Source organism: Vanessa atalanta, chromosome 22 (assembly GCF_905147765.1).
Source record: "Vanessa atalanta chromosome 22, ilVanAtal1.2, whole genome shotgun sequence".
Taxonomy (NCBI): Eukaryota; Metazoa; Arthropoda; class Insecta; order Lepidoptera; family Nymphalidae; genus Vanessa; species Vanessa atalanta.
This window is the reverse complement of record NC_061892.1, coordinates 8,673,233-8,695,742: the sequence shown is the minus strand read 5'-3', so window position 1 is coordinate 8,695,742 and position 22,510 is coordinate 8,673,233. Positions and strand designations below refer to the sequence as shown.

The following is a 22,510-nucleotide window of genomic DNA, read 5'->3' as shown; positions in this document are numbered from 1 at the left end:
ATTTTAAACTAAAAACAAAAATCTCTGAGCACAACTGAGCAACGTAACGTTAGGGGATGATTTGGAGCTCGCCCCACCCCACTGCCTACCCTATGTCATGAATTTCAAACACAATTCAGTATATAATAACTCATTGGCGCTTATCCGGATTTGAACCCGTGAGCTTTATGTTCTACACAGATCTCTAATCTTATATTCAGAAACCATAAAGATAATACTTGAAATCATAACATCGCATGGTGCCAACTCGCGGATATTGAACTAAAATAGAAAACAAATTCTTTTGGACTTAAATAAAGGAGTCTCTTAAAGTGTCCTTTTAAATTGTACACGGATAAAGTTACAAGCGTAGTTCTTTGGTAATAAAATGCATAGTACCTTATCAAGAACAACTCCATCCAATATTTAAGCGTCTATTTAAAGAATATAAAAACTTGAAGTCTCTTAATCTCAGAGTTTTATAAACGTAAAAGATAAGATTCAAAACAAATATTTCATTTTAACCCTTCCTTACTTAACCTATATAAATATCGTTATAGCGGGATTAAGTAATTACCTTTTTGGTTATGATTTAGGTTTTAATATGACGAGAAATTAATTCTAATGTTCGTCATTTTAGAGAAATCTCTGTAAATATAGCCTCTTATTATATTCTCGTAGGGCTATTTCTTTCAGAAGGTTTGGAATCCCTTCTATCGCTACGCTACGCTGTTTCAATGCGGGTTGGTGTTGCCAGATTTTTCTTAAAAATTGTTTGTTTGGCTGAAAAGAATTAAACAAATAAGAATTCAGTTGTTGCCTGAATATGAACTCGCAATTCTCGGTTAAAATTGCCGTGGTTTAGCCACTGGGCCACTCCAGTTCAGATAGTTCGGTAATCTCGGAAATTATAAGTCATACTAGAATGGTTTTTGTGAGTGATTTGAGTTCCGATATGTTAAACATTAACCTCAACACCAAACTCTGATCAAAGTGCAATTAAATAATTTGACTTTAATCTGAATCGTCATTGGTCGATCGCAGCTGCTGACGTAATACTCGACCAATGAGCGTTAAGTTTAAAATCTAATTAGCTAATCAGAGTTTGACCAGCGCTGCAAGGAGGTTTGTTGTTTATTTCGAATACCACAAACTGTGCTCTTTTATAAAGAACTTACAGTTCACCTTATGGTTCCGTGCAAGCTCGTCTAGGTAGGTAATCATTGATTATTCAAGAGCATTTCTTTGTAGTGTTCTGGTTCGAAGGGTAAGTGAACTAGTGTAATTGAGGCCTTAATATTCTAGGTCCCGTTGCAGATTGCAATGCATTGACGATGTGAGGAATTGATTATATTTACTAATATATCGATGAAAGAAAATTTGCTTTATGCCAGCCTGCTTCTCTATTACATCAAGTCTTCGACTCCTTGCTGGGTTAAGGTATTTTTTATTTTTATGTATGTCATAGGCAAATGGGCTAACTGATGGTGAGCGGCTACCACTGCCCATAGACATTAGCGCTGTAAGAAATTCCTGACTTCGCCAAAGCGCTACCAACGATGGAAGGTAAGATGTCCATTGTGCCTGTAGTTACACTTGCTCACTCAGCCTTTAAACCGGAACACAACAATACTAAGTATTGCTTGATGGTAGAATATAAGACCAGTGGGTGGTACCTACAAAGACGGGCTTGCATAAATTAGTACCACCAAGAAATCGAATGGAATAAGCAAATCGAACTAAATAAAACTCTATTAATCCATACAATAATGTTTCTAAATAATTTGAACAACTGAAACGTAACAGTATCTCATATGAAAGGCCACAAAACTCGAATTTTATATTCTCCCTTCCAAGATAAGTTTCTTGAAAGAACGCGACATATCTTTATTTGGACGTGCCGATAAAAAAATAATGTCCGACATTAAGGGAGGGCTTAATTTAAATATTTTTGACGCATCTCATCTCCCTCTCGCTCTCGTTGTGAATTTGTATTTACATTCCTTACATTGGTTACAATAAGTCACTCGGCCACGAAGGGTAATGCTTTTTTAAGTGAACCCAAGTCGAATTTCGTTCGGGTTTTTTATAGATTGTAAGGACATTACAGTCACGGTCCATTAGCTCGATCGAGTTTTTATGGTAAAGTTTGAACGATTCGATTTTGAATGGACATTGATACGTTTTATTTTAAAATGTTATTGCTTTATAAAAAGGGTTGAGGAGTTGTTATTATTTTTTATACTAGATGGCGTTATGTTCTATGTGCTTTGTTTAGTTTACATTTTTGTATTAAATGGAGTGGAATTTGTAAGAAAAGTGGCAATTCCAAAAGTGCACGACACATAACGCTCGTTGAATCTAAAATGACAATTCAACTTATTGCCAAATTTCAAAGTTGGACGAATATACGGTGTTGGATGATAAAGTAAAGAATTAATTTTTTAATAATCAAAATAATAGTTTCCGAATAAGACCTTTTTTTATCGTATTGCACTGTGTGATGTTTCTTTTCATGAGTCATGCTATATTCTAACATTTTATCGAACTGTTTTATCAAAGAGGAATGGCAAAAAAATCAGTATTCACTCATTCACACAGTTTTAGTAGTTTGTTAAAAATCAATAAAAATCAACGAATAAGTTTGCAATTTTTAGTCATAAGCCTAACTTTTAATTCAAGAGACTTTAAAGTAAAACAAGTAAACTCCTAATTAACTGATTTTTCAAAATATTTAATTACGTCCTGTTAGTTATTTCTGTGACGTAGAACATAAAATTTTCAATAGCAAATGGTACTTTATATATAAACAGTTGATAAAATTCTGGTAATTAAAATTGACATTTAATATACCTTATTCCCTAAATAATAACGACTATAATGCATCAAAATATTCAGCTCCATGTGAGGCGTCCCATACAATCTGATTTATTGTATTTTTTGTGTATTATTTTAAATTAGCCGCTATCACTTCGACTCGGTTAAATGGGGATCTGAAGATTGACTAATGGGTTTTTAACAAATGTCGTTACTAGTTAGTGTGTTGAAGATATTCTTGAATAGTTAAGATGAATTAGACAAACCATAAATAAAAAAAAATCTGTAGAGAAATAAATATTTATTAATCACAACTTTTTGTAAATTATTTTCAAAGTATTAAAGGCAGTTTGTTACGTTACTAGTAAGTTTTTTAGTGCAAATTTTGATAAATACACCTCGTACCCCAGAGTTTATATGTACGCTGGTTTCAAAATGTGTGCGTGTGTGGTCGTGAACGTGTGTGCTTTGATCATTTTATACGCCTCACATGATTCGAAAACACAAAAAGGATTCTTGATTGCAATTTACAATTTAACAAAGAATTAATTTTAGAGAGCGGTACTACGGCTGTATAAGAAAAAGAATGAAAACGTAAACGTTCTAACTTAACTCATGTATACTATTTGATATTATAAAATTTCATTATTGATTTAAAATGTAATCGAGTGACTTGCAGTTTACAATGAAATGAAATCAAAACAAAACCTATCATAGGTTTCAAACTTCGTGAAAAAGTTTCGCGGGAGACCCACTAGTTTTATATTTTTATGTGTTCCATCAAAAAGAACTTCACGGCAACCAATCTACATGTAACGTCACAGCTTGACGTTTATGTCCTATACATTAATGGTTTTGGTAATATATCATCTCAGATATAAGAATTAGTTTACCTCAGTGCATTAAAAAATCCGAACAAGTTTATTAATCTTCTAAAATAACGAATCAAAAGAGCAAACTTGAACAAAGTATATTTTTAAATTCGTATCGACTTCGTATGTATGTATGTTTCATTTTAACTTCGAGAATTATATTTTTTTTTCAAAGGTTTTCGTAATTTCGGGAAGGAAACTTGTATGGCTCTGCCACATGTAGTATGTACACTCTAGCCTGTTGGAATAAGCTCTAATGATTTGAGGTTTAAATTACTATAACAAAAAACGTTTTTTAAAATAAATGAGAGAATTAGATTCGTTATTGTTTTTATTTCGATTTACTAATAAAGTTATTTAAATGTTGCATAATATTTGACTTATGATTTGTTAGGAGTACTAATCGCTTATACCAGCAAACTTACTGTTCATACAAATAAAATGCAATGTTTTTCTTTTGTTTGTCGGTACTATCAAGCTAATACCAAAAGAACATATGTTTAGTATAAAAATATCACATATAATACTTTATTATTTTTATCATGACTTCGTCTGATAGACATTCTTATCCTATATTTTTTTAACGAACGCTTCCACGGTATTAAGACAATAAATAAAAAAAGGCTTAATTAGTGACGGCGTTATCAGCTGTTTATCCTTCGTGGGCAGCACGCGGGGAAGGGCTCCGTCTCGTTGCCCACACTGAAGTAGCCGGGTTCCATACTCGAGACGCACCTTGAGAAAGAAAAGTGCTTTAGAATTTTTATTTTTTTAATTAGCTGTGATTCTAAGAAGGTTCTCCTTATAATTTACAATTATTTATAAAATTTTTCGTCTTCAATTTTTTGTTAGGATTTTTCTGAATAATACAGAGTTTGGAATTTTGAATTTTTGTTAAATTCTCTATTTTAGTTCTTAATTAATGTTGTAGATAAAATCTTTAAGCGAGGGCGTTAAATGAGCAATGTTTTTTTACATAGTATTTTTCACTTTATTTATAAATTTAATCTTCAATGTTATTCAGTGAGAACTTTTTAATTAATTATTAAAGTGAATGATACACATTTTTTCTGACACGTCACGAAAGTGGTTTTGCGGCGAGTTTCGAGTACTTTGTTACAGAATAGCTCCACTGTCTCTTATAAGGATCACATGTATCCTGTATGACAAAAACTGTTCTTGTTTTGACTTAAAAAATATTTGGTATTTTTTGTTTATTTAAAAAAAAAAAAACAAAGATAAAACACTCAAAGTAACAGCTGTCTAGACAAAGGGTCGACATTCCAATGTTTTTTTGGTGCTAATTTGTCAATTTTTTCGAACCAGCCGCTTCTAATGTCAGTTCTTAAGATTTGTCATCTTAAAAAGTTTGTTTTTTGTTAAGAGTTCTTAAGGATTATATTAAGATAACTTATTTAAGGAGTCTTTTTGTTACAAAGTTCTTACTTATCTTACAATTGTATAAATACAATTGTATGACAGATATTTTTTTGTCATTGATATACTTTAGTGTGATGAATATTTTTTTACGATATTATATTTAAATACGCAAAAGTCTTAGTTCTTAGTTTACAAATATAGAGTCAGGGCCGTGTATTTTAAGGTCTTCGAAGTTACAAACTAAGTTAACGTCCTTTTGATATATTTATAGAATTATAAGATTATATTTGTAGTATAATGCTGCTAAGATAAGAACAGAGATATTTTGATAGCGAATGAAAAACAAGGACAGATAGATTAGTATAAGTTCTACTTGGAATAACCTCCGATGTTACTGTTTACTATCTTGGAAATTGTTTATACAGCTTCATATAAGAAAATATTTTTTATAAATGACCTGATAAACATTTTTAGCATTAGCAGCCCGGTAATGTCCCACTGCTGGATAAAAGCCTCCTCTCCTTTGAGGAGAAGGTTTGGAGCATATTCCACCACGCTGCTCCAATGCGGGTTGGCGGAATACACGTGATACACGAGATGAATTATAAACACAAATTAAGCACATGAAATTTCAGTGGTGCCTGCCTGGGCTTGAACCCGAAATCATCGGTTAAGATGCACGCGTTCTAACCACTGAGCCATCTCGACACTTATTTTACGATTAAAATTGTTATATATATAAAGTATTAGTTTTAACCTATGTTGATATATCTTAAATTATATTGTAAGAATATCTTAAATTATTAAAAATCTTGAAGTAACGTTAGCATAGACATACAGAAGTTCTCAATATATAAAACATGTTTTGTCTATAAGTAGAATTTCATTCAGACAGGTTTGGGCTTTGAAAATTACAATGAATGAGATGGGCAGGTGGTGCAATCTATACTAATATTATAAATGTGAAAGTCTGTCTTTCTGTCTGTCTGTCGCTCTTTCACTACGAAACCAATGAACCGAATTTGACGAACTTTGCTATGAAGCAAACTTGAACTCCAAGGAAGGACATAGACTACTTTTTTGCCTAACACATGACAACCAACCCCTAAAACGCGAGGGAAGTCGCGGGCGACAACTAGTAATATCATAATGCAATTTGCAAATTCCCTTAATATTTTAAAATTATTCAAATGGCACAGCAATGTTAAAATAGCATCTCTCCCATACATTGGTCTAATGTCATCCTGTCTCCTTAGGGCTTGTGCCTTATCAAATTTACTGAAACCGTAATCATGTTATTTTAGAGAAGCACTTGCTAAGATGGCCCAGTGGTTAGAACGCATGCATCTTAACCGATGATTTTGGATTCAAGCCCAGGCAAGCACCACTGTATTTTCATATCCTCAATATATGTTAATTGATCTCGTGCTCGGCGGTGAAGGAAAACATCGTGAGGAAACCTGTATGTTTTTTTTTTTGGTATAGGGGGCAAACGAGAAAAAGGCTCACCTGATGGAAAGTGATTACCACCGCCCATGGACATCTGCAACACCAGGGGGGTTACAGGTGCGTTGCCGGCCTTTAAGAAATAAGTAAGCTCTTTCCTTGAATGTTCCCAAGTCGTATCGGTTCGGAACAACCGTCGGCGAAAGCTGGTTCCACAGAGTGGTTGTGCGAGGCAGAAAATGCCTTACAAATCGCGCTGTTGTGGATTTATATATCTGTTGTATGTGTCTAATTTCAAAGAAATTCTGCCACATGTTTATTCTACCAAGCTGCATTGGCCCAGCGTGGTGGAATATGCTGCAAACCTTCTCCTCAGGCCTAAGGAGAGGAAGCCTTAGCGACAGCGACATTTACAGGCTGTTAATGTAATGTAAAAAAACTTGCTAAGCGGGAAAATCATTTGTAAGATGAAGTGGGCTAACACCTTCTTTACCTGTGAGGAGAAGATTTGGCTCATTTCATTAAAATAAGACACATGTAGACGGAGATTTAAAAACACTAATTAAGCATATGGACATTACACGGTGCCTGAGTTTGAACTCTGAATCATTGTTGCAAATGCATGTTTTCTAATCATTGGGCTCAGCTCAATTCAACGCGATTCTCAATGAATAATTTTAGCAAAGTATTAAACGGTTAGGCAGTTTAAAGAACACATATATTGTATCTATGACATATATATATTGAAATACGCATAGTTGCTACGTTTGAATACATAGTTTTATGCAATAAATCTTCCAATTGCAGAACCTCACGTAAGGAAATAGGCAGTGAACCTTGGACACGATTCTTTAAACATGTACATGCAGGGTTGTGATGGTTAGCATTTTTATCGCCTCAAATTATTGTTATATATACTTTATTTTTTATCGAAACGGAGTTCCTTATCGCACGATAAAACGATAAACTCTCCACACTCAGCCAGTAAGAGAAATAAGTACAAGAGTTAGAGTATCAAATCTTTTTGCTGTATGCGTTGTGAGTTTATAAGCTTGTCTACGTATAGGGATGAGTACATAAGAGGAAGTTTGAAAGTAGCACCGGTAACCGAGAAGCTATGTGGAAACCTGTCATAGTATGGACAAGTTATGCGGAGGAATGAGTACCATGTTGTGAGGAAGGTCTTGCAAAGAAATGACGGATAGATTGTGTGAAAGACGATATAGCTTGAAATAATGTTACTTGTGAGACAGAGAAGTATTGAAGAAAAAGACATGCTTCGCCGACCTCAAATAAAATTGCTATAAGGGCAGGAGGATAGTATAGGTATGTCACTAAGTATATACTTGTGGTTCTCATAGTTCGTGTCAGCTGTATTTTAGAATTAAAAATAATTAAATGTTTATTTTTAAACTTAAAAATATTTATACATTTATTAATTTTTTTAATTTGTTATTTATTTATTTCATAGTTGGTTTATTTTAATACACAATGAGAAAGTAATTTTGTTTCAATCGGGTATCCCACGACAACGTGTCGTTTTTTTATTTTTTTTATTAAATTCAACGTAACTATAACAAAAAACTATAAGTATTTAATCTAGTATGTACTACATTATATAGTTATTTAACTTACGTCGTTTTTTCGATATACGTCTCATACTCTTCCTCTGATATTGCATCATGAACTCCGGTACTACTGACATCATGTGCATCCCGTTTACTTCGTGTTAATTCGTCTAATTTAATAACCTTTCCCACTTTTTCTAATTTTAACGTATTTCTCAAAGACAATGGCTTCAAAATTTTTGATTTTTCTAACATATTCGCCTTGACTTCATCGAGTATCTTCGCAGATAGTGGTTCGGTTTGCCATTCAGGTAATTCTTTATTTACAGGCTTAATGTCATCTATTCTAACTTCAATTGGTTCATCGTACTTGCCTTCTAATTCTTCTGGATTTGCAATTATAGCGGTACGAGGTTCTTGAGTAGCATATGTTCCATAATACGGTTGAGGATATTGTTTATTTCTATTGTAAGCATTTAACTGAGCCCAGGGATAATTGGTGTAGTAATAACTAGCTGGATGTGTAAAATTATGATGTACGTAAGAGAACGGATAGGGGAGAAATACAGGTTGGGCAGCGGAAGGTTTCCTATATGATTCTGGGTTGTTATTTGGGTAAGGATTATACCAAACTGGTACAACTGAATTTGCAAGATTATTATCATTTTTACACGGTTTCGTTTCCTGGCGACTGATTTGTTTCGAATTATACGGGTTATGTAAATATGACAACATTCTATGAAAGCTGGATGTTGGGTAATGATGCGACAATTTTCGGAAGTCTCTCTCTTGCGGTCTCTTGTAGTAAGCGTCAGCGTATGGATAAGGGTAAGCTGTTTGTACAACTTTGGTTCCTTCTGTTTTCAAATCGACTGGTTTATTTTTAACGCCGTTGTGTTGAAGCGGCTCGTACCAATAGGATATTGAATCTTTTTGGGCTTGAGACGGCATTTTATTTTTAATCTCACCATTTTTAATACTATTCATTGTATCTTTGACTATTTTTTCAGCTTCTGCTATATCTAATTCCTTGTGAATTTCTTGTGCTATATTGTATATTTCAACAATAGCTTCTAAATCACTTTTTTTAATCGTATGAAGTATTCCAGTGATCTTTTCTATTTCCGATTCGGTTAAATATCTATCGGCGAGTTCGGATTTGTTGTTTTTTAATTCTTCTTTTAAATCATTTATTTTGCTATCAAAATCTCTGTGAAATACTGGTTGTTTTTCAGGGTCAATGTTTTTTATTACAAATGAATTTTCACTCGGACTTATAGACATATCGTCATTGCTCATAATACTGTATTCTTCGTTAAGCTGATGAGAAGTTATGTTTATTGTTATGGGAACGTACTCGGTTTCAGTTAAATTCTTCTTCCTAAGCTTACACGTATAATTCCCGCAAAATGTTTCAGACCGCCAAGTCGAGTTAACCGGGTACAGTTTTTTCGTATCCGGGTCCTGGCAATATAAACCTGAAACGTAAATGATTTTCATTGTTTGAATAATTTTAAATATGGAATAGTATTTTGAAATACGAACTTAAATTGTCATTTTCGATAAATGTGACGTCAGAATTGATGACAAGTTGATACTATTGTTTAAATCCAACGTGACGTTGGTATAATTATTCATTTATATTTTGTACAAAATTAAAAGCTGTAGCGAAACTTTAATTCTAGTTTCAATACAATTTAATAATTATTGTGTATTATAATTACAACAAAACATTTGTCTGCAGCGAGTTTTTTTTTTATTTTAGGTATAAACGACAATAAAAATAGTCTATCGTCATAAATTAAACACTTATGTTATTGTGTTTTAATGATTTGTTCGCTAGACAAATAAATACATTATCAGTCGTGTATCGTACCAAATAGTTTTCTATCAATTGGTTTGGTATGTCGTAAATAAATCAACAAAGAAAACATATCGTGCTACCTTCTATTAATTGAAATAACGCAAATTGAAGGAGAATATTCGTAATTGGAAATAGATTGTATTATTCTATCGAATTGAAATATTATACGAAAATACGTCTACATGATTGCAGATACGATCTATCTTTTGTCTATACAATATAATAAATCTGTAACAATTTCGCTCGTGAATAGGAGATGAGGTGATTTATATCAGTCATCGATATAGATCGAACGAAATTGAAATTATCTTGTTTAGAAAAACCTGTATTAAAAACAGCAATTTGTTTTTACATAAAAGTATTCCTAATACGACAAGTGTAAGTAAAATCTCATATGTAAGCTTGGAAGGTTTTTTTTCAATTATTTGGTTCATCAACATCAACATCAAAATGTCTAGCAAATTATTGGAAAATACCGCATGCAATAAGAATTTAAATAAAAATTAACAACTAAATAAAAAATAAGTAACAATAAAAATATATATCTACACGAAACTCAATTATAATAAAATTAAAAATTAATAATCATATAAAAATATATATTTAAATGAAAAAAAAAGAAACCAAATATATATAATTCTACTCTGAACTCTACTTAAAGCTGGAAGGATTAATATTCGGAATTCAGCATGATAGTTAATTTCACACCAAATTGTAATTATGTCTATCGTCTCTCTGTATCTGTTTGAGTTAGAAATAGAGTAGAACCCTATCACACGTATATATTACAATATAGATAGGTTGAAGGCAATTGATCACTAGCATTCATAGACTGTACCACTCCGATGCTGTTACAAATATCAACCTTTTACATGGCCAATGCGCCACCAACCTTGGGAGTTAAGATGTTATGTCCTGTAGTAACAATGTCTCTCCATACTTCAAACTGCAAAATATTGCTGCTTGGCGGTAGAATATTGGACGTAACCGGACAGGTTGGCACAAAACGCTACCACCAACTAAATTTATTCATATTAATATTTACAAAGTAGGGCCCTTTGTATGCACCATTGGATGGGTACCGTCCACCCATCAATTATTTGCCGCCAAACATAAATATTTGCAATGGTGAGCCATCAATATTACACCTTAGGCCCTATGGTTGGTAGTGTATTGACGGTACAATTATTACATTAATATTCTTACTAACCATTTGTCAAAGTGACCACTTTTTTCCTATGTCTCCTTTGCTATTTTTTCATCTGCCTCAAATTAAATTAAAAAAAAAAAACAAGCTATATCGCCATTGTACTTTATACGAACCTCTGAAATATTATTTAGTATTAAAGTAAACTTACCCTTTATATATGGTGTTCCATAAACAATATGCAAGAACACAAACAAACTGCATATAATGTAATAATTCGCCATTTTAGAATTACAATTTAAATACCTACGTCAGGTTATAATTGAAGGCGAGTGGTAACTGCAGAGGTGTCGATTTGACGTATTGTTATGATTCAAACGTGCCTTATACAGCGCTTCTCAATATTTTTTTATATCCAAATATTAAATAGTTTTTAGTTATCTTTTGTTATGTATATTAAAATTATAAGAGGCGTTAATATGAAAGTTTTTTTTTTCGAAGCAGTTTAAATGTAACTTAATTGAAATATTTTAATGAAATTTTTGTAAAAACTTTTTGTATTTGTAACTTTTTGTGTTTTTGTTTTTTTAGGTTATACTGCATTGTTAAATACGAAAATTAAGCGCTTTTCTTAAACTGTAACTTGAAATTACTTTATTCCACGAAATATATTACTGAACGAAATTGTGGTAGTTCTTACCATACCTCCAAACTTAATTTTGGAGTATTTCAAAGTTAATAGAAACAAACGTGACTAATTTGAATTTCGTAGGATTTAAACGTCTAGAAATTTCTTGATGTTAGTGACATACGTGTATCGTAATTTGTAGTTCTATTAAGATTCTAAATTTAAAAGTTGACGAGTCTGACAAATGAGATGAAGCTATTACCTCGCAAAACCAAATGAGCTTAAGTGAATATATTTATATCAAAATAAAATTAAATCTGACTCAGAAGGAAATTAAAGTAAACAAATTATCAAATCGATATTTCAGTTAATTGGCAGAATTATTGAAATTTAGTTTGAGGCTTGTAAAAATGGTACGCCAACAAAAAAAAATATTTTTTTTGAAAAAAGAATGTTCTATTTGCTGTCAATGTGTGTTTTTTATAAAGTTTGAGAATCGCTTTGCCAAGTTATTTGCGAACGTGTTGTAATTCGATATTAATAATCGAAACGTAATACACGCGTACCGATTGATCAAATTATTTTAAGATAAGATAATGAACTCTAATACAATGCGTATATTACAATACATTTATAATGATAATTAATAAATATATTACATATTCGTTTTATTAATCCCAGAGCCGAGATGGCCCAGTGGCTAGAACGCGTGCATCTTAACCGATGATTTCGGGTTCAAGCCCAGGCAGGCACCACTGAAATTTCATGTGCTTAATTTGTGTTTATAATTCATCTCGTGCTCGGCGGTGAAGGAAAACATCGTGAGGAAACCTGCATGTGTCTAATTTCAACGAAATTCTGCCACATGTGTATTCCACCAACCCGCATTGGAGCAGCGTGGTGGAATATGCTCCAAACCTTCTCCTCAAAGGGAGAGGAGGCCTTTATCCCAGCAATGGGACATTTACGGGCTGCTAATGCTAATGCTAATGCTAATGCTAATGCTAATTTATTAATCCCAAAGTAGATAATTTACGTGTCATTGTCGGGTCCAGTTCATTCGAATATTTCGGTCAAATGTTATTTTATTGTAGTATAATTGATTGTCCGAAGTTTGAAAGCCGCTGATAACATTCACAAACGTGACATAATTCGACGCTCATAATCAAATACAATAAAACATTCCGTTTAGTGATTACATTTTTATATCAAAGAGTTACTTATTTTATTTTAAATATTCTCAGGAATATAGAATGGTTTTTGTATTTTATTGAATTCAATATATATTATATGTGTGATATATATCTGCATATAATTAAATGAAGACGCTTCCCACTGTGTGTAAACTACGCAATTTAAATGCGTATGTATATGTATTAGATGATAGTAGATAAAAGCCGAGAACTTTATTCATTCATCAAATTTCTAGCCGGAAAAAAACAACAACAACCTTTCTCAATATATAAGGTATATATAAAACCTTATTGTATCGGTGTGAATGGAGATGATATCGTTAATATTCTAAATTTAAATCGGGTGAAACTTCACAGCGAGGTCTTATATAATAATTTTATAAACTAAAACCTTCTCCGATACGGACTGCGTCTTTTGATTTTAGTTTCGTGTGCGTTGGTTAGTATTTTATTAAGTTAGGCTTTACAAAGTAAAAGTCTCATTTATTGGTATAGAAGATTTTATCTATGTATACTAATATTATTATTGCGAGAGTAAGTCTGTCTGTCTGTTTCGATTTCACAGATAAACCACTTTCATTGATGTTATTTGGTACGAAGTAAACTTGAACCTCAATAACGGAGATGCCGTTTAAGATGAAAAATTTGTAGATCTGTCTGGAATGATTTTTATCACAAACTGCATTTCTCAGGCAATACCGCGGGTTCAGCTTAATTTTACTTGGCAAGTTTTATGCTTAATAGCAGTTTGCATTGCTATGTCTGGTTTAAGTTTGAGTGAGCCAAAGTATTTACATGTACAAGGGACATTAGCGGTATGGTTATGGAATGATTAATGATTGTTATAATGCTTGGTTAATGCAGTGAGACTACATATATTTATAAAAATCGATGTTTGTATGTTAGGTCGGCTTTGAGTTCCGTTATATATATAATCGAATTATACTTTAAATAAGTAGACTTTTACGAGCACTTATTTCCAACATTAGATACGTATATGTATATTATGTTAGTTAAACACGTCCCATATATAATATATCCTGCCTCAAAGTCTACAAGTATTAGATCCATGGTTAGAAATAGGGATTTACTTACATATACATATATATACCGATTTTATTCATGTTTATTTTTACCATTTTTCTCATACTTTTGAGAAGGTTATTACAGGAAAACATTTAGGAAAAATTCGCAGAGAATTCCAAATTTTCAGCGAACTTGAGAGCGTTAATGCCGTGTTAGTAGGTTACACGGGTTTTATTTGTTCCACTTCGAATTTATATACATAACTAAGATATAATTGATGTGATATTATGACGTCTGTCGGGTCAGCTAATATTTACATTAGCAACCTAAAAATTTCCCACTGCTGGGCTAAGAGCACGAGATGAATTATAAACACAAATTAAGCACATGAAAATTCAGTGGTACCTGCCTGGGTTCGGACCCGAAATCCTCGGCTAAGATGCACGCGTTCTAACCACTGTGTCATAGCGGCACTACCTGTTATTAAATTGGTCTACTTTTTTAATCCTTCCATACTGTATTAAGTTAATGTTAAGCATGCTTTTTGTAATTAGTTATCTCTTAATAATTCTTTGTATTAAGTTACGTTTATAAAGTGTTAAATAAATAACATATCACATAATTAATGTTGTAGCTTTAAATAAGGGGTATCTTTATCTATCTTTTTTATTCGTTGCATCGTAATTACTCTTATCTGTATCTTGGGTGGAAGTGAACGTCGAGTTTTGTTTCGCAAAAAAATACTAAGATAAGTTTGCGAAAAGATTTAAACCACATGAGAAATAATTCTTTTTATCTTTAGTTTATATAAATAACTAGTCGTCGCTCGCGGTTTCGCTCGCGTTTGTCGTCATAAAAAAGTAGCCTGTCCTTCCTCAGAGTTAAAATTTGCTCTATATATAATTCCATCAATTATTTTCTGTAGTTTGACCGTGAAAGAACAACAGACAGAGTTACTTTATGCTTTTATATTATTAGTATAAATTGTTTTGAGTGTGAATTTAAATATAGAATACATCTATTTTTTTTTAGAATCGCGGATCATTGGTTCCGTACATTACATCCTAAATACTAACAAATAATTTTACCTCTACATAATATTAGTATAAATGACATCCAGAACATCGGTACGTATTATCGGCGTGAAATCGTTGAATGTCGAAAGAAAGAAGTGTCATTATATGAAATTTGTTTATAATAAGACAATGAAACAACATTTTAAAATCAATTGAAAGTAATCTTGTTATTAAACATATAACAATAGAAATATATACAATCATTACCGCTACATACCGTTAAGTAAATGTATAATGTAATCGTAAATCATTCAATAATGTATAAATGCCTCGATTTCGGGAAAGGAAGAATATTAGAATATTAAATATTGGACAACACTTGTGTTATGGAAATCAGAAGTAACGACGGTACCACAAATACCCAGACCCAAGACAACATAGAAAACTAATGATTTTTTCTACATCGACTCGGCTGGGAATCGAACCCGGGACCTCGGAGTGGCGTACCCATGAAAACCGGTGTACACACTACTCGACCACGGAGGTCGTCGAAGAATAATTTTACTTTTATTAGTTAGACTGCGACAAGATCTTAGTCTAATCAATACACACAAAATTAAGTACAAAAAGTATGTATGACCTTAACTTAATGCAGTAATGAAGGATTAAAAATTTTGCCAAATTTAATAATAAGTAATGCTGAGGCTCAGTGATTAGAACAAGTAAATCTTATCCAAAGACTGTGAGTTCAAATTGGAAGCACCACTTTTTTATTTAATTTTAATTCGTGTTTAGAATTCACCTCTTTTTCAAACATCGATGAATTCAATTCTCCACCAACACACATTTAAAATCCCGAAAATCAGTCCAACCGTTTAAGAGGAGTTCAGAAACCTTTTTAACAGTGCTTTTATTTTATTCCATCTGTTATTATGCGGGGGTCGAATGCGATTGGTTCTTAAGCAGATTCCGAAGATTCGATTGGTCTAAAATTTAAACACAACTCTATTAAAATGTTATTCATTTTAGTACAACGGAGAACAAATAAGTTGTTTATCTTATTTGTGTATATTTTACTCTCCAACAAATATCGTATGATAAATAAAAATACATTTACAAAACCTAACTCTCAAAAAGTAGTGAAAACAATTTGAAAAACCTCGGTAATGATTCCGTCATTAACGCTTTAAATCCCGAGCTAATTCCGTCGTATAATTTAACCATTAATACTTTTATCTTCGGCCTGACCTTAAAGTTACAAGTAATTTGTAGCCCTTCTGAGAGCTAATTTGTTTTTTTCAACACCTTCAAGTGTGAACCCCCGCTGCGAAGGGAAACAGTTTACCCAGTCATCATACGTACAAATCCAATCCATACAATTTACTTCTTTCCTTACAATAAACATAGTTTGTTAGTGATCGTCGTTCTCGTAATGTCGTATATTCTGATTGCTTCTATTTTTTTTATTGTAATTAAACGATAATCAGAGACGAATAGGCTTGTTGTTTACAATTTTAAAGTACACTAGCTGTGCCCGATTTCGTGCGCGTTTGAATTTAATAAAACGCGTGACTTTATTATTATTTTACATATAATTCTAAAATAAAAGTAGCCTAAGTTACTCCTTATTACATCAGCTATCTGCCAGTGAAAGTCCCGTCAAATCGGTTCAGCCGTTCCAGAGATTAGCCGGAACAAACAGACAGACAAAAATTGTAAAAAATGTTATTTAGGTATAGGTACCGTGTATACATACATATGCATTTAATAAAACGCGGTTATTTTAATATTACAAACAGACACTCCAATGTTATTATATGTATAGAAGATTAGGATGTCTTTAATTATAAAAATAATAGTATTAATAAAAAAAATGCATGCACAAGCTTAAGTTTGTTCGTTTACCTTTTACGTCGTATCCTCAGAACTGAGAGCAGTTGAATTAAGAACACGGATAGTTTAAGATACGGAGTAGTGGGATCTAAATGAAACAAATTAAATTAAAACGTATTTAACGAATAATATCAAGAGTAATAAACGCATGTCTTTTGTAATTTTAGTCAATAAGACTCAATTTGGCGTGCACTAATTTACATATATCATTGTCCGTGCTGTATACCACCCGCTGTTAGAGACATGCTTTTTGATTCCTTTAAGAATTATCATTGAGGCTTCGAACGCTATATTATAAAACCATTTAAGGACCTTGTATATTAAAATACAAAATTTTGTAGATTATAAAAGGTGTTTATTTTTTAAATTTTTGTATGAATATTGCAACGTCATTTCTTTAAGCTTATTAAAATAAATCAATTAGTGATTAAACTATTTTCGTTTATGAGGACAGTTGAGCAATAGTTCACAAGGAAGTTTACTTGGTGGTAGGCCTTTGTGCCAGCTTGTCTGGGTTAACTATATATATCATCATATATTCTACTGGCAAACAGCAGTCCTAAATATTATTATGCCAGTTGGAGAGGTTAATAAACCAGTGCAATTAAAGGTATAATGATGATCTTAGATTCCAAGATTGGTGGCGCATTGGCGATGTATTGTAAATAAAAATAGTGGTCACTCACTAACACACACATCTAAAATCTGCCCTGTGGTCAAAAGACCGGTCATGATGATATATGTTATACCAATGTCTTATCTTACATAACTGTATGTAAAATGTAAAAATATTTTAACATAAACAACAAAATAGCAACCATGATATTTGTGCAAACAAAAACGATTTATGGTTTTAAATATACAATAGGCGTACCAGAAAGCGATTTTCATGAGCGTGTGTGTTCGTAAAAGTTGGCAATTCGATTTTATGTCAGATATCCATGCGATGTCTGAGTTATTGTTGACAAAACTGATAAAAATGTACTAATACATTTGACGACCTCCGTGGTCGAGTATTGTGTACACCGGTTTTCATGGGTACGCCACTCCGAGGTTCCGGGCTCGATTCCCGGCCGAGTCGATGTAGAAAAAGTTCATTAGTTTTCTTAACCTTGGGTGTTTGTGGTACCGTCGGTACTTCTGATTTTCCATAACACAAGTGCTTTAGCTACTTACATTGGGATCAGAGTAATGTTTGAATGGATAGTGCAGCTTTATTTCATAATTAAATTAAATTACTAAGTAAATTAAAGGAATATGTTAAATTTAAATTACATTTTAGGTTAGGATGAACCGTGATGGCCCACTGTTCAGAAGACGTGAACGTGACGTGATTATTCCGCATTAAAATTGGACCAAGCACCACTGAACCTTTATGTGCTTAATTTGTGTATAATTGCATCACCTGCAGGTAGCGGATGAAAAGGCTGCCGGTTTCCACCAACCCGAAATGGAGCCACGTGGTAGAGAGTGAAGTGGTATTAGTCAAGCAGTGGGACATTATAGGCTTTACATTTTTAAAACATTACATTAACAGCCTGTAAATTTCCCACTCCTGGGCTAAGGCCTCCTCTCCCTTTGAGGAGAAGGTAAGGAGCATATTCCACCACGCTGCTCCAATTCAGGTTGGTGGAATACACATGTGGCAGAATTTCGTTGAAATTAGACACATGCAGGTTTCCTCACAATGTTTCCTTTATCGCCGAGTACGAGATGAATTATAAATTATTTTACATTTCTTAAAGCTTACCAATGACTAAAGTGAACATCGTACGTCGTACTATCCTCCTGATTAATAATGGCCAGAGGGACTATACCTATCAAAAACTAGCTAATTGCTAAGGGTATATTATAGTACTAAAAGGTACACGTGAGAACCTTCTATTTCTTCACTCTCATAATTTGTCGGTACTGTCGGTCGATTCAATACGCGAGATCATCAAGCGTAAAGCCTATAGCTGGATGATTTAAACTGTCGACTTCCTAACTTAGAATTTCTTCACAGAAAAACCCCTTAACTTTTTCTAGCCCGATATTTATTGTTGAGTGGGAGTTGAGTTTTAATCCAAGCGCCGATTATCTGCAGCTGTACAAAGTATGACAAATGAGGCAGTTGTTAGATCAAATAATATTCTCTGATATATTAAAAATTATGACAAAGCGAAACTAAACAAGACACCCCATTTAAACATCAGAACTTGGTCATTAAATGAAGATACATAACAATATGAATAACAGAAAACAAGAAACAGACTTACTAAATATAAATTCAACTTGCTTAAACCAAAAGGAAAAGCAGTCGTATTCGGTCCATTTAAAGAGAATCTGCTTAAGACTAAAAGGCTGTAACGCTGTGTTTTAGTTGGAATACGTTCGTGTGAGGTTTCGTGATACCAACAATAACCGCTAATGTACAATCGTCACGCGATTCTAACATTTCGACCTGGTTTCCAACGTTTATCCGCCGATTTGTACATTTGTGTTCAGATTTGCGAGTATTGTTTTTTGAAAGGGTCACGTAAGGGTACGGTTGAACAAACTTCGAGCTTTTCACAAGTAAAATGGTTCTATTGACGGTAATAGCAGAAAAAGTACGGGGAGTAATTTCTTTTGTTATCTGAAGTTGTTTGTTATATAATGCCATTGCCTTCGTATTTTCCAGTTGATTTATGTTCGGATTGGCCTATACTTAACGACTATTCCGCTTTGAACACGTGTAAGTGTTTGATGCACTTGACAGGAAATTCGGACTGATTGACCTTTTTCGTTTCTTTTGGCAAGGTTCTTGTGAAATCACTTCTTTTTATGTATTATTGCTTAGAGGTTTGTAAGAGACCAAGATGTTTTTTAACATTCGTACATTAACAGCCTATAAATTTCCCACTGCTGGGCTGAGGCCTTTTGAGGAGAAGGTTTGGAGCATATTCCACCACGCTGCTCCAATGCTTGTTAGTGGATACACATGTGGCAGGATTTCGTTAAAATTAGACACATGCAGGTTTCCTCACGATGTTTTCCTTCACCGCCGAGTACGAGATGAATTATAAACAAAAAATAAGCACATGAAAATTCAGTGGTGCTTGCCTGGGTTTGAACCTGCAATCATCGGTTAAGATGCACGCGTTATAACCACTGGGCCATCTCGGCTCATATGTTCTTTAAAGCAGTAGTTATTTTATATGAAGTATAGTATAACTATCTACTTATAGCATAATCTTGTTCTATGTTAATTAGGTAATATATATATCTAAGAAGATTTTAGACAACACATATATTTTTATTATTAAATACTTTAAAGATTGAATCAAAGCCAATTTGTGTGATTAAGCATACGCCATTTCCCAGCCTGCTGCTCTTTGATAAAATGCATTATTGATAAGGCGAAGATATTTTTGAACTTTCAGTCTAAGAGTTTCATGTAATCAAATATGATGCATTAACCGGTCTTCGTTACCAGCCACGCAACGATAAATAACACGTGCTGAATATAAGAACAGAAAACTTGTAAATAGATTAGTTTATGAGAAGCGCGATACAATATATTCACTGGAGGTATTATATATTATCAATTAATGTTTTTTTCTAGTTGGTCTGAGCGCAAAATATTCTGCCAATGTCACGTAGGAGGTTATGATACGAGTTTAAATGCAAAACATAATGTATCTAAAACAAAGTGATGGGGATTAGTACGTTTTATTATTGTTTGTAGTAAATGATACTAGGCATGAACGGTGATATGGTATATCGCTGTATTGCAGCTGTTGTCGGCGTATTGTCTTTGCCCATGAATAGGGATGATTACTAAACATCATCCTCGTTTGTTCGTCTGAGATATATCGATAATAAAATAGTATCGAATATTTTTTTCCTTTCTTCCGTTGATACGGCAACGCTATCTTATTCCACAAATTGTATAAAATTTTATATTATTCTCAACACTTGTTGCTTGTGAAACGATAGACGTTTCCTTCCAAACAATTTACGACAACTCGAGCGAGTGACTCGCCTCGATAAATTGTGATTTATAGATTGCAGGCTGTATTTTTTGTATTATATTTAAAATGTTAAAAGTTTTTATTCTTTAAAATGAGTGTATGTTTTTTTTTATTCCATTCTTTAAAAATGAGTAGATGTTTTTTTTTTTAAATAAGTAGGTGATTGTCAATGTGACATCTGGTGGTACGTGGTCACCACCGCCCATAGACATGGGCAATGTAAGAAACATTAAGCTTCCAATATTGGGATAGAAATAGTTATGTCTAACGTGTGATTACACTAGCTCATTCACCTTCCAAATATTAAGTGTTTCTGTTTGGTGGTAGATTATGTAATGCATGGCTGGTACCCAGACGGGCTTGCACTAAGTTTACCGCCCAGCAAAATCTTTTTAAAGTTTAATACAAATTGTACATATTCGGATAAGTAAGAATATATAGAATAGTAAGCATGTATAATTAAGTTACTCAGGGGATAGCTTCATAGATATCTCATGGTATCCCATAAAGCGTTTATTTTGAGAGTACATGGTTAAAGGTTATGGTTTGTCTCTTATTGTAAAACATTAAAGTTATTACCAAAACTTAAACTGTAAGCCGTTAAATATTTTATGTCTGTTTTGTTCAAACCTTCGTAAATATTCTGCTGAGCAAACCCTATAATTAAGGAAGTAACTTAAGTTTATTTCACTACGCTGGTTCACTTCGGATCGGTGAAAGACGTGTGATAATCTTATATATTAAGAGGTCCGGTCGTAGATGTGCAGAAAATGAGAGAGGTTTCTTGATTTACTAAATTGTTATAATTTAACGAAGAATTAAGTTTAGAGAGTAGAAAAAAGGTAGGTACTGATCGGTTAGAGAGCGGTACTACGGCTGCATAAAAATAAAAAACGTAACAACATTTAATTTAATTTCATCATTTTGGCGCCAAATGTAGATGAGTAACTTACAGTTTACAATACAAATAAAAACCAAAACAAAACCTGTCATGGTTTCGGAATTCCTTCAAAATCTTTTGAATAAACGCGAAGTTTCGCGGGAGACCTATTAGTATATTGACTAAGGTTTCCATACAATCAATCAGCGAGATGAACAGTTAACTAGATGAAAATATTTTCTTAATCTTGTACGGATTAAAATCTCCGATGTATAGTTATGCTTTTTTTATTTATCAGAATAATTTACCTTAGAATGAAATGTTCTAGAAGTAGAACACAAATGGAGATATAGCAGAATGTGCGATTAGTTGTGGTGTGCTTTAATTATTAGCATAGCCGCAGCATTATACAGATCCCACGTCACGGTAGCTTTCGCTTTCGGTAGCGCAGGTGTGTCTCATCCCTAAGTATTTAAGGGTCTGAACAAAGTTTACGAGTCGCCTCGTAAAACATTGCGAATGACATATTTATTTATCTTCGCTCATTATTTTAATTAAATCTTTCCCCTGGCCCGAACGGAAATAACTTAATTTACCCTAAATAATGTTCTTTACAATCCAATTAGACATAACAATGTATGAAGCGAGAGTAATTTATCTTATAACCGCTCAATGATTGAGTTATTCGACCCTATATTTTCCATTCCGTGGGAGTGAAGAACCGAGATGGACTTATGGTTGAAACATGATTGTGGGCTGAAACCCACACGAGCATATAAATAATTGTGTGCTTATTCATATTTTGT

At 33.1% G+C, this 22,510-nt stretch overlaps 2 protein-coding genes across 2 annotated transcripts in view; one reads left to right on the top strand and one right to left on the bottom strand.

Annotated features, from left to right (window-relative positions):
* Positions 1-22,510, top strand: part of LOC125072667 (protein madd-4) — a 395,564-nt gene that overhangs the window by 184,729 nt on the left and 188,325 nt on the right. The gene's annotated exons all lie outside the window — the stretch shown is intronic.
* LOC125072668 lies at positions 4,260-11,420 on the bottom strand. The gene is made up of 3 exons (XM_047683328.1): positions 11,285-11,420; positions 8,130-9,540; positions 4,260-4,403 (listed from the first exon to the last, which is right to left on the bottom strand). The coding sequence occupies exons 1-3, from the start codon at positions 11,355-11,357 to the stop codon at positions 4,313-4,315; spliced, it is 1,575 nt and encodes a 524-aa protein (XP_047539284.1). The 5' UTR covers positions 11,358-11,420; the 3' UTR covers positions 4,260-4,312.

Coding starts and splice junctions, on each gene's coding strand:
- LOC125072668 (XM_047683328.1), bottom strand. CDS start 11,357: ATGGCGAATTATTACATTATATGCAGTTTGTTTGTGTTCTTGCATATT. Junction 9,541..11,284: donor TGGAACACCATATATAAAGG/GTAAGTTTACTT, acceptor TTTACGTTTCAG/GTTTATATTGCCAGGACCCG. Junction 4,404..8,129: donor ACGTATATCGAAAAAACGAC/GTAAGTTAAATA, acceptor TTCTTTCTCAAG/GTGCGTCTCGAGTATGGAAC.